This window comes from Theropithecus gelada, chromosome 14 (genome assembly GCF_003255815.1).
Source record: "Theropithecus gelada isolate Dixy chromosome 14, Tgel_1.0, whole genome shotgun sequence".
Classification (NCBI taxonomy): domain Eukaryota; kingdom Metazoa; phylum Chordata; class Mammalia; order Primates; family Cercopithecidae; genus Theropithecus; species Theropithecus gelada.
The window spans coordinates 21,843,126-21,858,837 of NC_037682.1; the positions used below are offsets into that span (position 1 = coordinate 21,843,126).

Here is a 15,712-nt window from a genome sequence, read left to right on the forward strand (position 1 = left end):
ACACTAAACACCTTAAAATAATTATTATAGATAAATTCTATATGTTCAAGAAACTAGAGAGTGAACATGTTAAGAAAAGGTGAGGAAGATATAAAATTAGCAGACAACGTCTGGATTAAAAACACACTAAAAGAATTAACAGCATATTAGACACTGCAGAAAAAAACGTTAGTGAATGTGAAGGCATATAAATAAACACTGTCCAAAAATGAAACACAGAGAGAAAAGAAACTCAAATAAAAACTGAAGACAGCATCAGTGGGTTAAGACAACTTCAACCAACTTAATATATACGTATCTAAAGTCCCAGAAAAAGTGTGTGAGATGAAGAAACTATCCGAAAACTATAAACACTTAAATTTAAGCTTAACAAACTCCAAGTAGGGAAACTATAACAAGAGGCAAAATAAAAAATAAATAAATAAATAAATAAATAAATAAATAAATAAAAACCGTAAGTGATAAAGAGAAAAATCTTAGAAGTAACCAGAAAAGAGAAAAACCTCATATTATGCATGGTGATAAAAAGGTAAGAATAACAGCTGACTTCTTATCAGAAACAATGCAAGCCAGAAGACAGTGAAGCAAAGTAGTTTAAGTACCGGAAAACAAAAAGAAACCCTCAATCTATCATTTTACACCCAGAGAAAATACCTTTCAAATGTAAAGGTTTTTTTTTTTTTTTTTTTTTCAGATATACAAAAAGAATTAATCATCAGCAGACTAGCCTACAAGAAATGTTAAAGGAAGTCCTTCAGACAGGGGAAAAGGGGGGAAAAAAAGATTCCTGATTGAAATCATTTACATAAAAGAATGAAAAGCATCAGAAATGTTAATACACATGTAAATATAAGACTTTTAAAAGAAAGAAAAAAAAAGATACACAGTCAACAAACCAAGGATAGAAATAAAATTAGAATTCTAAAAGCATGCATTAAAAAATCCAAAAGCAGGCAGAAAAAATGAAAAAGGGAACAAAGAACAAACAGAATAAATAGAAAACAAAAGCAAATTGGTAGGTTTCAGCCCAATGAACAATGATACTGAATACAGATGGTCTGGGCACCCCAACTAAAGGGCAGAAACCATCAATTTAGATAAAAAAGCAAGATCAACTCTATAAAAAACCCTTTAAAATATAAAGCACTTATAGATTAAAAGTAAAAAGACATACCATACTAACACTAATCAAAATATAGCTAGACAAAGTACAGTTCAGTCAAAGTAGATTTCAGAGCAAAGATTATTATCAAGAGTAAAGAGGGTCATTCCATAATGATAAAAGGCGAATTCATCAAGAGGACATACAACTCTAAATGTTAATATACCTAATCACAGAGAAATAGAAAAATTGTAAAGGACAAATCCATAATTATAGTTGGTGATTTCATTTCCCTTCTCAAAATAATTGATGGAGAAAGTGGAAAGGAAATCAATAAGGATACAGAAGACATGAACAATACTGCTCATCAATTCTCTCTTTTAAATTTGGAAGAGCCCCTGCTCTGGATAGCTTATAGAGACTACTAAATGCTTATTTAAATCTAAGAAGAAAAAAACTAAAAACTTATTAGACAAGGACAAAACTTCTGAGGCTGTACATGTGCTGGCAATCTCAGAAAAATCACTCCCCACAGAAATGGCCAGCTCAAACAGTGATAGTTTTTAAAATTCAGATCTTTGGCTAACAACTAGTCATTATTTTAAATTGTACTAACATAAACTTTTGAAACATTTCTAATACTGGTAAATAAATGCAGTTTATATAAGAATCCAAGTTTCACATTACACTCCTAATTAAGGTAAATCTGTAACCAAATTAAAACTGGTTTGATAACTTTAATTTTAAAAACAGCTATATATCTTCTGATATTATCACGGTATGAAATATAATGCCAGTGTGACATTTCATTCTTGGAGTTTAAATTTTCTACATAGGTTTTACCAGTTAGGTATCATGGCTTCCACAAACCATTTAAAGTTGAGGATTGATGTCTTAATAAAAGGCTTGACTCTTGTGAACTTCAGACATTCCCCAAATCATTTAAACTAAGTAACTCTTCATGCCATCTGTGGAAAACTTTCAAATGTCACCTCTTGGACAAATGTGGTATCAACAATGATCATGTTGCTCTGCCATGTCAACTTAAATATAATATCTATAATTCTTAATTGATCTTAAAATATTATACAAATATCATAGCGAGTGAAATAAAGAGACTGTTTGGTTACCCTGGACAATTTCTAAAGATTAACATTCATAAAGAAATTCATATATATATATGTAAGGGTATAAAATAAATTAAAATCAACAAAGAAAGCTTATGAATTAAACTGTCTGGAACCAGTTGTTGAGAAGAAAACTGATCTTTGCGAATATAGTCTTCTCGTAATGATAAGGCTGTAAAAATTACTGTGTGCCTCAGTATCCAGCCTGGCTAGCAAAGGTTCCTTATCTCCTTAGAATACTCTCACTTCCTAAGAGCCTGTTAACTTTTTGAGTTTTTGTGTTGACTTTTGTCATGTTGTTGAATGATTTTTTAACAAATGTTTCTTGTTTCTGTATATGCTAGATTTGCTAATAATTATTATTTCTTGTAGCTATGCTTTAATTACTGTCATGCCAAACTAACACTGTAATCATCTCTTGTCTTGGGTACCGAAGACTTATGCTTATATTTCAGTATAACGACTAGTCTCTTCACAAATTTGGGCCTCAGATGAAGAAAAATAAAATTGTTAAGATATATTTTACACCCAAACTATCTTCAGTGCTTCTTGATAAACTGCTATGTAGCACTATTGCACAAGGAGGACATTAGGAGTAACTAGATACATAGCATATTCTCCACATCTTTAATTTGTTCAGCTCTCTTATGAGACCTGCTTTGTTTATCAAGCGAATGATATGGGAAGAACTATTAAATCAATAAGAGAAGCTCAACACCCTGGTCAATTATGTGTAGGCAAGGTGTAACCAATAATAAATATGGCTCAACATGTACTACTTTTCAGGATGAATAGAAACATATTCATGATTCTATGCAAACTCTGGCACAACTATGAACAAATTGATTGATAAGATTACGTTATCAACAAGTTCAAAATACTCTTAATTGTTGGCAATTTAAAAACACACATTATGAAAGTCTCTGGAGGTATCAATTCCTCTAATGCCCATGATAAGGCTCATGCCCTCAGGATAATCACTGACTAAATCATATTAATTAGTTTCATATTGTATCCCACTAGGGGATTCCATTCTGACACTGGTAATTACTATAATAAATTAACCATCAGTCTTATTAACAGGTGGTTCTACTTTTCCTTCAAGCTTGTCTAAAGGCCCCGGTCATAAACTGAATGTCAGAAAATAGAGCCTTTAGGAAGACCATCAAAAGACTAATTAGCCTCAGTGAGGGCTATATCTGGACTCTTGGCTATTACTGATGCTGCAGAGAATCAACTCATGGGTCAGGCTTCCTGCTCAGTGTAACCCAACACTGCCACATAAGCAGACGGTCTGACAAATTGTACCAGGAAATTGAGTTAGTATTTATAGGACCCTATATTCCAAAATTAAACATTTTGTAAAAGCATGCTGCTGACCAATGGAACAAAAATTAATTTTGTAAGACTAAATAGAACCAGAAAAAACTTAATATTTGGAGAAAACATCTTTTTTTTTTTCTTCTTTTCACTAACCCTCATGGTAGTTAGGGATACTTGGGCAAATTGCAACAAATACTCTTGGAATTCTATGTTTTTCCTACTGATCCCGCAGAATTCAGGAAAAGTATTCTCTGGGAAACTTTAACATAGCTTATAAACTGGCAGATTGTATTTTCCAAAACCAGATCGTATTTTCCAACAATATCTTCTATCCCATATGTTCTTTGCCAAAGTTACCATGCCACTCCCTTATCAAATGGTAGTCTATTCCTCTCCCCTTAAATCTGGGTAGACTCATGACTGCTTTGATCAACAGAGTATGGCAGTAATAATGCTACATGAATTCTGAGACCAGGCAACAAAGATATAAGCCTCTGCCTGGTTCTCTAGGAATGTTCATTCTGGGGGAATATAGTTACCATGTGAGAAGTCCAGTAACCCTGAGGTGGCTATGCTAGAGAGGCTACATGTAGGTGTTCTAGTCAACATTCCCAGCTAAGTCCAGCCTCTGGCCATCCCCTCTGAAGTCACTAGACCTGTAAGAGAAGCCATCTTAGATCTTCCAGACCAGACCATCCGTCAGCAAAGTATCACTGAGTGACCTCAGTAATGCCATGAGGAACAAAAGGATTGTCTGAGTCCTGACAAAATTCCTGACCAGAAAAACTTGTGAGCATCTAAAATGGTTGTTCCTTTACCACAGAGGTGGTTTGTTACGCTACAACAGTAGCTGGAATATAAACTGGTAAATTATTAGATAAATTTAAAGATGTTAATTATATAGCAAATACAACACATATTGATTGATCTTGTCTGTAAAACTAATCAAAGCAATGGCCAAATATTCTACAACATGCCTTTATTGAGTTCTTTTACTTTACATGACAATGTAATTATTTGCATTGTCTCGGTAAGAATCTATCCTTCTCCCTATCAGGATATAATTAGATAAAGCAATTTTGTAACCATGACCATGCCAGAAATGTTTCATTTAATGGTAAATTTCATTTAATTAAGCATGACAAGCCCACTAGTAAGGAACAAGGATTCTCATATGTGGAAACAATGCTTCAAAGACCTTTCAGGAAACTATCCTGAGACTAGCTCACTGCCTTGTGGAGTCTGTCTTACAGGTAGTACAGAACATCACTTTCTGGACGGCCAGGAACATTGACAAAATTGGTGATCTTGGAGTAAAAGAATATCTCTACAGTTACAGGTACTACAGGCAAAACCAGTAGAGGCAAAATTGATAGGTTTTGATTCCTGGCCCTGTAACATATAAACTCTACAAGCAACAGAGATATTTCTAGCATTAAAGAAGCAGTTTTAAAAATATGACTCATGGGGCTAGATGAGATTAACTCTCTAATCCTAACATCATGTGGTTTTAGTTTTATTAGACATAAAACAAAAAGGTCTATAGGTGTTTACTAATGCCTCCTGTTGTCCTTATGAAAATGAAACAAGCTAAATATAACAAGGCATCATATTAATGATACTGCATCAGAAAATTGTGGAACAAACTTATTTGGTCAAATTCATATCTTAACTATACAAATTTAATTCCAAGTAAGGCCTGAAAAAGTGAAATGGACATTTTTTACCTTATCCTCTGTTCACTATAGACCAGTAAGATTTACATTTCTAAAAAAGCATTGCATTTCAAGAGATAAAGCTATGGAATTATAGGACCATCCAAAAGCTTTACACCCTGAGATAAGTTACAAAAAAGAGAAATCTCATGGTTTGATTTTTTTAAATCTAAGAAAGAAATATGTAGTTTTAAAAATCAAAGTTTATTAAACTGCATCCAATCAGAAATACTGACTGTGGGCCGGGCACACAGTGGCTTACACCTGTAAGTCCAGCACTTTGGGGGGCCAAGATGGGAGGATTGCTTGAGCTCAGGAACTGGAGAGCAGCCTGGGTAACATGGCGAAACCCTGTTTCTACAAAAAAATACAAGAAAAAAAAATTAGGCTGGGAGCAGTGACTCAGGCCTGTAATCCCAGCACTTTGGCAGGCCGAGGTAGGTGAATCACATGAAGCCAGGAGTTCAAGACCAGCCTAGCCAATATGGTGAAACCCCCATCTCTACTAAAAATACAAAAATTAGCCAGGCATGGTGGCACATGCCTGTAATCTCAGTTACTCAGGAGGCTGAGGCATGAGAATTGCTTGAATTCTCTGCTGGGAGGCAGAGGTTGCAATGAGCCGAGATTGCGCCATTGAACTCCAGGCTGAATGACAGAGTGAGACCTTGTCTCAATAAAAAAATGTAAAAAAATTCAGCCAAGTGTGGTGGCACAATACGAGCCTGTAGTCCCAGCTACTTGGGAGGCTGAAGTGGGAGGATTGCTCAAGCCTGGGAGGTTGAGGCCACAGTGAGCCATATTTGGGCCACTGCACTCCAGCCTGTGTGACAAAGTAAGACTCTGTCTCAAAAAAAGAAAAGAAGGAAGGAAGGACTGTAAAATAATAATGTGAATTATAAATATTGCCATCTCTACAATCTGTGAACCAACAAGTTGTTCTGAAAGCTAGTCTCCTTTTTATTATGCTTTATTAAAAATAAAAATTCAGCTCAGTGTTAAAAAATTGTCTAGTTTTTTTCTTTGATGAATCAAAATTGGCAAAAATATTTAATATATGAATAATCCTGGCTAAGAATGATAATAAAATAAGCTTATTACATGTGCGATGGCTTTCAGCTTGTCTTAATTAAAAGGGTGACAGGTATCCTTACAAAGAATTATAATTTCATCAAAGCAGTCAATCCTGACAAAGCACGTATCCATTGTTGGTGAAACATTTAGTGTCCTACTAAACTACATATAATCCATTCAAATTTTTTCTTAAAAACTTTGACACTGATGAGTAGGCTACCCTCCACATTCATAAGGAATTACTTCTTCATATAAAGTGCCCAAGTTTATATGATGACAGATTTCGAAGGTGAGAGCAGCCAAAAAATGTCCCCGAATTTTTTCACTTGTCAAGTAATTTCCTTGTCAATCCCTCATTTCCTCTTTTTGTGTTTCAGTCACACAGGGAAGTAAGAACGATGAGTTTAACCCACTGGAGTGAGTTTAAGTGTTGGACTAGAAGAGACAAGTTATCCCAGTTAAACTAAATTGTGTGACTTCTGTTTCCTGACTGGGCTCTGCCTGATACAGGAATTAGTTTCAGGAGTAGGATCATAAGACATAAACCTCAAAGGACTTTTGCACTGGTATGATTGTGTCTTGGGCTTAGACACAGTGTTAAGCCCCTTCCCAATAGGGAAATGGGACACTAGCAATCCATTACGCAATAAGTGATACAACAGTCCATCAAATTAACCCTGGCTGTTAATTGTAATGAAGTACCCATTGGAGAAATGCCTTGAGTGACCAAATGGTGACTACATTTGAGTTTGGCAGAAATGATGCATACAAAGACTGTGCTAAGATGTGGCTTCTTCTGAATATACTGGAACACTTACAGAATAAAAACGACAAGTTCAGATCAGTAAACTGTCAGCTCACATTTACCATGAGAGAACCAGAGAACTTGCATGGTAGCCCCAGTAAAAAGTTTTATGTTTTATAGCCGTGGAGTTTACGTTGCTAACATCAGATTTAAATGTGCCAGTTACAGAATTACAATTTAAGTTGAATTCCACAGACACCTAGTCTCATTTGAAAGCACTGAATGAGAAAAAGTATGACCTTGAGATTTGGGATGGGGATATTTGGGCAGACTCAATTGAAACTGAGAATCCTGGACTCTCAAGCTACTCTGAACCTCCCTTTCCAGTGGAAATAGTACTAGTCTATTCTCCTGCCTGTGTCTGCCAAGATTGGTGTTCTCTGGCTTGAAGATCCCATAATAACCCTGCCATAACAGTACGGGCAGTTTCCCAGCAAAAGAGTTCCTCTTCTCCTCAAGACCTAGCTCAAATATCCCTCACGGACACCCACAATAGAAAACAATATAATACCGGATTGGGCCAAATATTTTTATGACTCACTCACTAGAGATTTAGGATTTAATGTTTAGCTCACATAGTTGGTTGACTTGGGTGGCTGACAGGAACTTGGAACTTGGACTCCATGATAGGCTACAGTTTAATGAGACTGGGAGACCATAAATTCCCTCGCACAACAAGGCTTAAGAAAATGGAAACATTAGTGCATGTACCTATGCAACTTGCACATACACAATCCCTCCACCATTATACCTCCAAATGGGCCCAGAGGATAGGTCTTTCAGTAAAGCTCCAGTTTCATTACTGGAGTGCTGTTATATGGGCAAGAGGCCATTATTCTGGCCATTTTATCACCCTGCCAATCGCAAGACTCACCATGCTGCAACAAAATAAGAACTTCTCTATTGTTATTTCTCTAGCCCTTTGTTTCCTTTGTGGCATTCAATATCGACTGCAATTATTTATTTGTCTTTTTTGTGTGTGTTTTTTTGGTTTGGTTTGTTTGTTTTTTTACCTATTTGTTTTTACTGTCTCCCTCACTTAAATTCTTTGAGAACAGGGACTGCATGCCACCTTGTTCACCCTTGTATCTTCACTGCCTAGCACAGTACCTGGTACACAGGCATTCAATAAACATGTATTAAAGGCATAACCAAAGAAATGCTGAGTTAGTCTTTCTTTGACAAAATTAAATACTGGTCCTTCTTTCTCCTGGAATAAATATGTTCATGCAAACATTATCCTCCCAAAGAGGTGATTTACATCTCAGTTAAAAATCTGTCTTAACTTATAAATCTCCTCTGTGTATTTTTTCAGCTTAGAACAGAAGACATAGTCTGCTGATATCACCTCTCCTATTAAATTCATATTATGCCCAGAAAAACATTTTTCAAAATTTTTAACAAGGATAAAAACTCATGCCTTTTAATAAAGGTCAATTCAGTATCTTTACCATCTGTTCCTTCATGAAAATGTTTGAACAGAATCCTGTCTTTCTCCAGAATCATATTTCTGCCAACAGTCACGTGCCACCTCATCTCATGAGTTAACCAAATTCTCAAATATCATTAAAGCACATCTTCTGAGTCATTGAGCAATTTTTGTACAGGCTGCAGTACTTGCTCAAAGTGTCATGAGGTAGCTTTTCTTGTTTCTGTATCGAGTAGATGGTAGATTCATTCATATCACAGCATTTCAAAATGCAACATTCCATTTAGTCAAAAGCATCTACTTTCTCCCTATGAACCTTTACTTCTAGCAACTAGTAGGTGCATTCATTAAGGGCCAATGTCTAGACACACCCACAGACACAATATTTTTTAAATCACTTTAAGAGTTATTATATACAAGATTCCAAGAAGCTAAGAATGAAACAGTGCTAAGATCCAGGCAGTATGTTAAATTCACCTACTATCTCAGTAACTACCGCAGGCTCATTAGTGTCATGGCTTTATTCAGATTCAGACCACAGCAAAACTGTAAAATACTGTATCTCTTGGCCCTTTGGGGTTGCATTTACATAGCTGAAATCTTGAATGTTAGACTCTTCAAATGACAAAGATATATTGTATATCTGTATACTACATGCTCAGCTTTGTAAAGATCTGTACTCTCAGCAAGGTTAAAATAATTAAAAAAAAAAAAAAGGATGTAACATACTTAATATTGGGAATCTCCAGTAAGACACTGTGAATGGTTTGGCTGTGCCCCCATCCAAATCTCATCTTTAATTGTGTCTCCCATAATTCCCACATGTTATGGGAAGGATCTGGTAAGAGATAATTGAACCATGGGGACAGGTCCCCCCATACTGTTCTCACGGTAGTGAATAAGTCTCAAGAGATCTGATGGTTTTCTAGGGGAAACCCCTTTCGCTTGGTTCTCATTCTGTCCCTTGCCTGCTACCATGTAAGACGTGCCTTTTGCCTTCTGCCATGATTGTGAGGCCTCCTCAGCCATGTGTATCTATCAAACCTCTTTTTCTTTACAAATTACCCAGTCTCAGGTATGTCTTTATCAGCAGCGTGAAAAACAGACTAATACAAAGTGAAGCTATATGTAATCTGTCCAATAGGGCCAGCTATGATCTAAAGAGAAATAGTAACAAAAATATATACCTCATAAGTAAGTTGGAAGAATCAAAGGAGATAATACATGTGAGAGAATGAATAAATAATAAAGCACTATATAAATGTTAGCAGTAGGTGGTAGCATTAGTAACAAAATATAGAAGAAATCCTGTTTCATCAATTCTCATTGAAAGAATCTGGACAATCTGTTAGCTGAGAAGTTAGTTAAAACAAGAACTCATAGAGATAAATACACATGGTAATCATTTTATTTTTCACTTAAACCATGTATAAATATAATTCATTCACCAATCCTCTGTGTAGGGCCAAGACCTTATCTTTGAGATTGGATCTGCAGACTGGAATTCCAGTCTTTCTTGCATGCATCACACCCATATTCTATAATTTATGATTGCAGTTTTAGTTCTAGTAAAGTACAGCACAAATTTCAATGCGTATGAAACAATCAGGAGAGCAGATTTCTTACATTTTGTAAGTTCTTCCAATATTTTACATTTGTCTTTGTTCAACACTAATTTGATGGCCAATTTTTTAAAGAAGTAATTTTATTCACTTTTTTTCAGAGCATTCAACTTAGTTTTTATAGAACTAACTCTAGCTTTTACACTAATAGTTCATCATTGCACAGAATATTTAATAAAAAATATACCCAATATAAGTTTGGAAACAAACACAGTTGACTCTTAATAAGTAAACAATTTGATTTGTGAGGATAAAAGTATATAAGCATTATACAAAGAAGCTTTCCGGCCACAAATGGTCAGCAAACTGGGGACATCAGTTAGTATGTTTTACCAAACAAATGAACAGCATTGGTTTATCCATCTGGTTGATTAACTAGAAGTTAGTTAAGAGTCTTTGCCATATTGTAATTCAGGTCTCAAGCATAATTGCCTAAGAAGAAAGTTCAAAAGATTTTCCCTGACATATGGGTATTGCTATCTTTTCTATTTTTCCTAAAACATATGTGTTAGACATTTAGAAATACTGAGAAGAAAAGAGTAAAAAACATTCAGGAATACTGAAATGAAGTCATAGCAAATAAATTTAGACATTTCAGCAGAATATGATAAAAAATCAGATAATTTGACTACTGACAAGACAAAAAAAATTAGTAAAAGATATTTTAAGCAAATTACAATCACCCTAAAACAATTTTTAAAAAACGTTTTCTGTTTGTTTGTTTGCTGAGACAGAGTCTCCCTCTGTCACCCAGGCTGGAGTGCAGTGGCACTATCTTAGCTCACTGCAACCTCCCCCACACAGGTTCAAGAGATTCTCTTGCCTCAGTCTCCTGAGTAGCTGGGATTACAGGTGCCTGCCACCACACCTGGCTAATTTTTAAAAAATTTTTAGTAGAGATGGGGTTTCATCATGTTGGTCAGGCCAGTCTCAAACTCCTGACCTCAGGTAATCCACCCGCCTCAGCCTCCCAAAGTGCTGGGATTACAGGCGTGAGCCACCACGTCCAGCCTAAAATTGATGATCCATTTTTAAAGCATTCTATGCTTTTTCATGCTCTTTCATGATATCTCTCCTTGAAAAATAAGTTTCCTGAACTAGAAATAACTATGTCAGTACCAGATAACTGCTTGAAAACATTAATTAGCTATGTATTCCTTTAGTTTGATGTGAGAACTTACTTATTTCACTGGAAACCTGGTCAAGTTTATCCTGTGATCTGCTGATAAGGACAACCTTCATTCCACGCTTTGCTAACTGAAACAGTAAAGGAGATTTGAATCACACCTGTGCATGTCACTGAAAAACATTAATGAGCTATAACCTCCATTTTAAGAAAACCTGTCCAGATTATAGTTCAAAATAAAAAACATGTAAACCCAAGTGTAATGAAGACACAATCTAAAATAGAGATTTTACCAAAAAAATTCCCTAAAAAGTTACCTTTCTAAATCAAGCTAGTATTTCAATGTCAAAGGATTTTAGAAGGAGGGAGACTTTTGCTTTTTCATTTTATACCATCTATACTGTTTGGGTTTTTAAACCATTAAGTGTCTACTACTTCCATAATTTAAAAATTAGCTTTAAAAAAGTTTTTGTGCCAAGCACAGTGGTTCACACCTGCAATCCCAGCATTTCAGGAGGCCGAAGCAGGAGAATTGCTTAAGCCTAGGAGTCCAAAACCATCCTGGGCAACATAGTAAAATCCCATCTCTACAAAAAATTTAAAAAAAAATTTTTTTTTTAATTATCTGGGTGTGGTGGCACATGCCTGTAGTTCCAGCTACTCAGGAGGCTGAGGTGGGAGGATCACTTGAGCACAGGAAGTCTAGACTGCAGTGAGCCATGATTGCACCCACCCTACACTCCAGCCTAGGCAACAGAGCGAGACTCCATCTCAAAAAAAAAAAAAAAAAAGGTTTTGCTGCAGAATGGATATATAAAACAAACATCAGAGGACTGGCAAAGGAAACTACTATTAAAATGTTAAAAATTCCTAAAAATATAATTATTTTTAAAATTTTAAGTTGAGCGTTTTACTTTATGGACCATGGCAAACTAAAGAAGTTAATTGAATAAATTAATGAAGAATTTCCTGAGGAACACCTTCTGTGTACATACCCAGCATGTGTAAATATTGTATATAATGAAAAAGATTTACACAAATGTGGTTACTATCCCAGGACACATAAATATAGTAGTAGAGGGAAAAAAGCACTAATCTGCACAAAACTATTTAGTGAAATATTCTAGACAGAATATAAATGAGCAATAAATTAGGTGCTATGAACTAAAAGTGATTTAGCAAACTAATATTCCAGTCTTAAATCCTAAAGTCAGGGTTTATTAAGTAGTGAGTGATATTGCAAATGAAGCTATGGAAGAACATTTTTTATAAAAATAAAAAGGTTGGTGATGATTTGCAAAATTAATCTACTATAACACCACTAAAAAAACCATTAGCCCATACTGATACTTTCTTTTAAAAAATTAATAGGGGAAGAGGGATAAGGAAAAGCTTTTACAGAAAAATACCATGTTAATAAATGTAGGAGAGATAGCATTAGAAACAAATCACTTTTTTTTTTTTTTTTTTAAATGGAGTCTCGCTCTGTCACCCAGGCTGGAGTGCCACGGTATGATCTCGGCTCACTGCAACCTCCACCTCCCGGGTTCAAGTGGTTCTCCTGCCTCAGCCTCCTGAGTAGATGGGATTACAGGCACCCACCATCACGCCCAGCTAATTTTTGTATTTTTAGTAGAGATGGAGTTTCACCATGTTGGCCAGGCTGGTCTTGAACCCCTGACCTCAGGTGATCCACCCACCTCGGCCTCCCAAAGTGCTGGGATTACAGGTGTGAGCCACCGCACCTGGCCAAAAATCACCATTTTTTAACTACCATGGTAATAATCAATGTAGGCAAAAACTGTCAATGAATCCTAACACCATTGGATAAAAGATTCTTGGGAAATAATATATTTATACAGCCTCAAAGTGTCATTCCACATATTCCTTATTAATTACGTTTATAATCAATAATGGGACAAATGAGACTTCTTGTGCCTCCTACTAAGATGAACTCAGAAGGATAAACCTGTGTAGCCTTCCCGATGAAAACATGTTTTTCCTGAATCTAATGAGAAAACAAAGAGACAAATCCAAATTTGTCTGCAAGACAGCTAACCTGGATTTTTCAAAAATGGCATTCTTATAAAAGAAAAATAAGGCTAACTTATTCTTTTAGATGAATGGAGACTAAGAGACATGACACCAAATGCAATGCATAATCCTTACCTGGATCTTGGAACAACAACAATAAAAAAAGAGCTTAAAAGGAGGTACTGGGGCCACTGGAAACCTGCATAAGGGCTGTATGTCATACAATAGTATTGTGTCACGTTAAACTTCCTATTGTGACCAATGTGTTGGGGTTGTAAGGGTGAATGTTTTAGTTCTTAGAAGATTCATCCTGGAATATTTAGGGGTGAACTGTTATGTCTATAACTAACTTACAAATGGTCCAGCGAAATAATTAATAATAATAATAAAGTAAATTAAATGTGTCAAATATTAACAATTAGTGAATCCAGGTGAAGAGTATACAGGTGTTTGTTACATTCTTGCAACTTTTCTGTAATTTTGATATTCTTCCAAATAAAAAGCTGGAAAAATTAAAATTAACAAAAAGACCTTTTGAGAATGAGAAATGGAAGATCCAGGGAATCTGCTGGGATCTTTATAAGAATCACCCCACTGTTCCAGATAATTTCACCATAGGCTGTAGGTGCCTTCTCAGGGACCAGGCAGAGAAACTTGCCTAAAGAATACTGCCCTGGCTCCTGCTTTGTACAACGGTCTTCAAACTATGATGGTCTCCTATTCTTTAATTTCATTGCAGAGAATCTGAACCCTTTGCCTGTGTCTATCAATACCTGTCTGTTAATCACAGTCCTTTTTGTGAAAATGATGTCATGGACTAGCCTAGAAATGTAACCACCTATAATAATATTTTCATTTTCTGGAAAATAGTTCAAAATAATTGACTTTCAAATCTGAAGATTGTACACACTTACATGATATAAAATAAAATTACACTGAATTGTTCCCAGTTCCAACTACCCAGTACAATCAGAAAGTTTTATACTTATTTTACACAAAATTTGTTTCAAAAAATTGCATCTGTTTAAGCAAATACGGTATTTCCAACAAGGTAGAAACAAAAAGCATCTATTGTACCACACAACATTATATTTGTGTTTTTTACTTCAAAAATCAAAACTACTGTAAGAAATCATCCCATATTTATTCTTATTTTTTATATCAAAAGGAAAGATCTTGAAAATCACCTACCTCTTCTGCATATGATTTTCCAATTCCATCAGTACCACCTGTGACAACTGGGAAAGGGAAAAAAGCAATAGTTTAGTCTAAGAATTACAATGAAGAACTGGTCATAGTTAGGACCCACCAATTACATACAAGAAGACCAGTGTGATACTTTGATGTAAAAGACAGAACAATACCAGTGGTTCAAATCTAAGGCTGAATACACACCGCAATAGCTAAAATTTTAAAAAGACTTCAAAACCAAGTGTTAAAAAGAATGTGTTGTGACTGGACTCTCACACATTGATGGTGGCACTGTAAATTGGTACAATTATTTTGGAAAATACTATTTGCCAATATGTTCAGAACTAAAAATATGCCTACCTTAACCCACCAATTCTCAAGAGATAGAAATGAATTAATATCTACCCAAAGAATGTTCACGGCAGCTTAGTTAATACATAGTAGGTAAATGCAACTAAATATTAATCAACAGAAGAATAAGTAAATTAAGATATGGACAAATAATGGAATACTAAACAGCAGTAAAAAAGAACTACTGATACATGCAAAACATGAAACATGAATGAATCTCTAAGACATTACAAAAGCCTGCCATAAAAATGTAAGTTCAAGAAAAGGTAAAACTAATCTATGGTTATAGAAGTCAGAATACTGATTACCTCTGGATAGTGGAATAGATAACAGGGAAGGGCAATACAGGAATCTTCTGGGATACAGGAAATATTCTGTATATTTTTAGGGTGGCAGTTACCACTGTGTGTGTGTAGATTCACTGAGCTGTACACTTAAGTACATACTTACTGTATGTATCTTCATAAGCTGCTTTTTAAAACAAAGGGTAGTAAAAGTAAATAGAAAATGATTTAATTATTCTATGAGAAACCATATTTACCTTACAACCTCAAAACCTTTATGTAGCAGAAACATTTGAAAATTATATAGGGCAGGCTATACCATGATATCTCTGGAATACTAGAATCACGTTACACATTCAAAGCACAGATGTCTGCTTCTCTAAATATGAGTTTTTCCAAAACATTTACAGATTTTAAAAAACAAGTTATGGTGTAAAGTAGAATTTTCTTGTATTTGTCCACTTCTTTCAAATTATACAAGATGGTCCCTAATTTTACTATTTAGAAATATCATTCATATTCTCGCTAG

General features: G+C 35.2%; 1 protein-coding gene across 2 annotated transcripts in view; it reads right to left on the bottom strand.

The window, feature by feature from the left end:
- The window catches only part of HSD17B12 (hydroxysteroid 17-beta dehydrogenase 12), a 167,571-nt gene that overhangs the window by 83,507 nt on the left and 68,352 nt on the right, over positions 1 to 15,712 (bottom strand). For both annotated transcript variants that reach the window (XM_025358283.1, XM_025358282.1), the window contains exons 2-3: positions 14,549 to 14,595; positions 11,379 to 11,454 (exon numbers count right to left, since the gene is read on the bottom strand). In XM_025358283.1, coding sequence (XP_025214068.1) covers positions 11,379 to 11,454; positions 14,549 to 14,595 — 123 coding nt within the window. The remainder of the gene's footprint in view (positions 1 to 11,378; positions 11,455 to 14,548; positions 14,596 to 15,712) is intronic.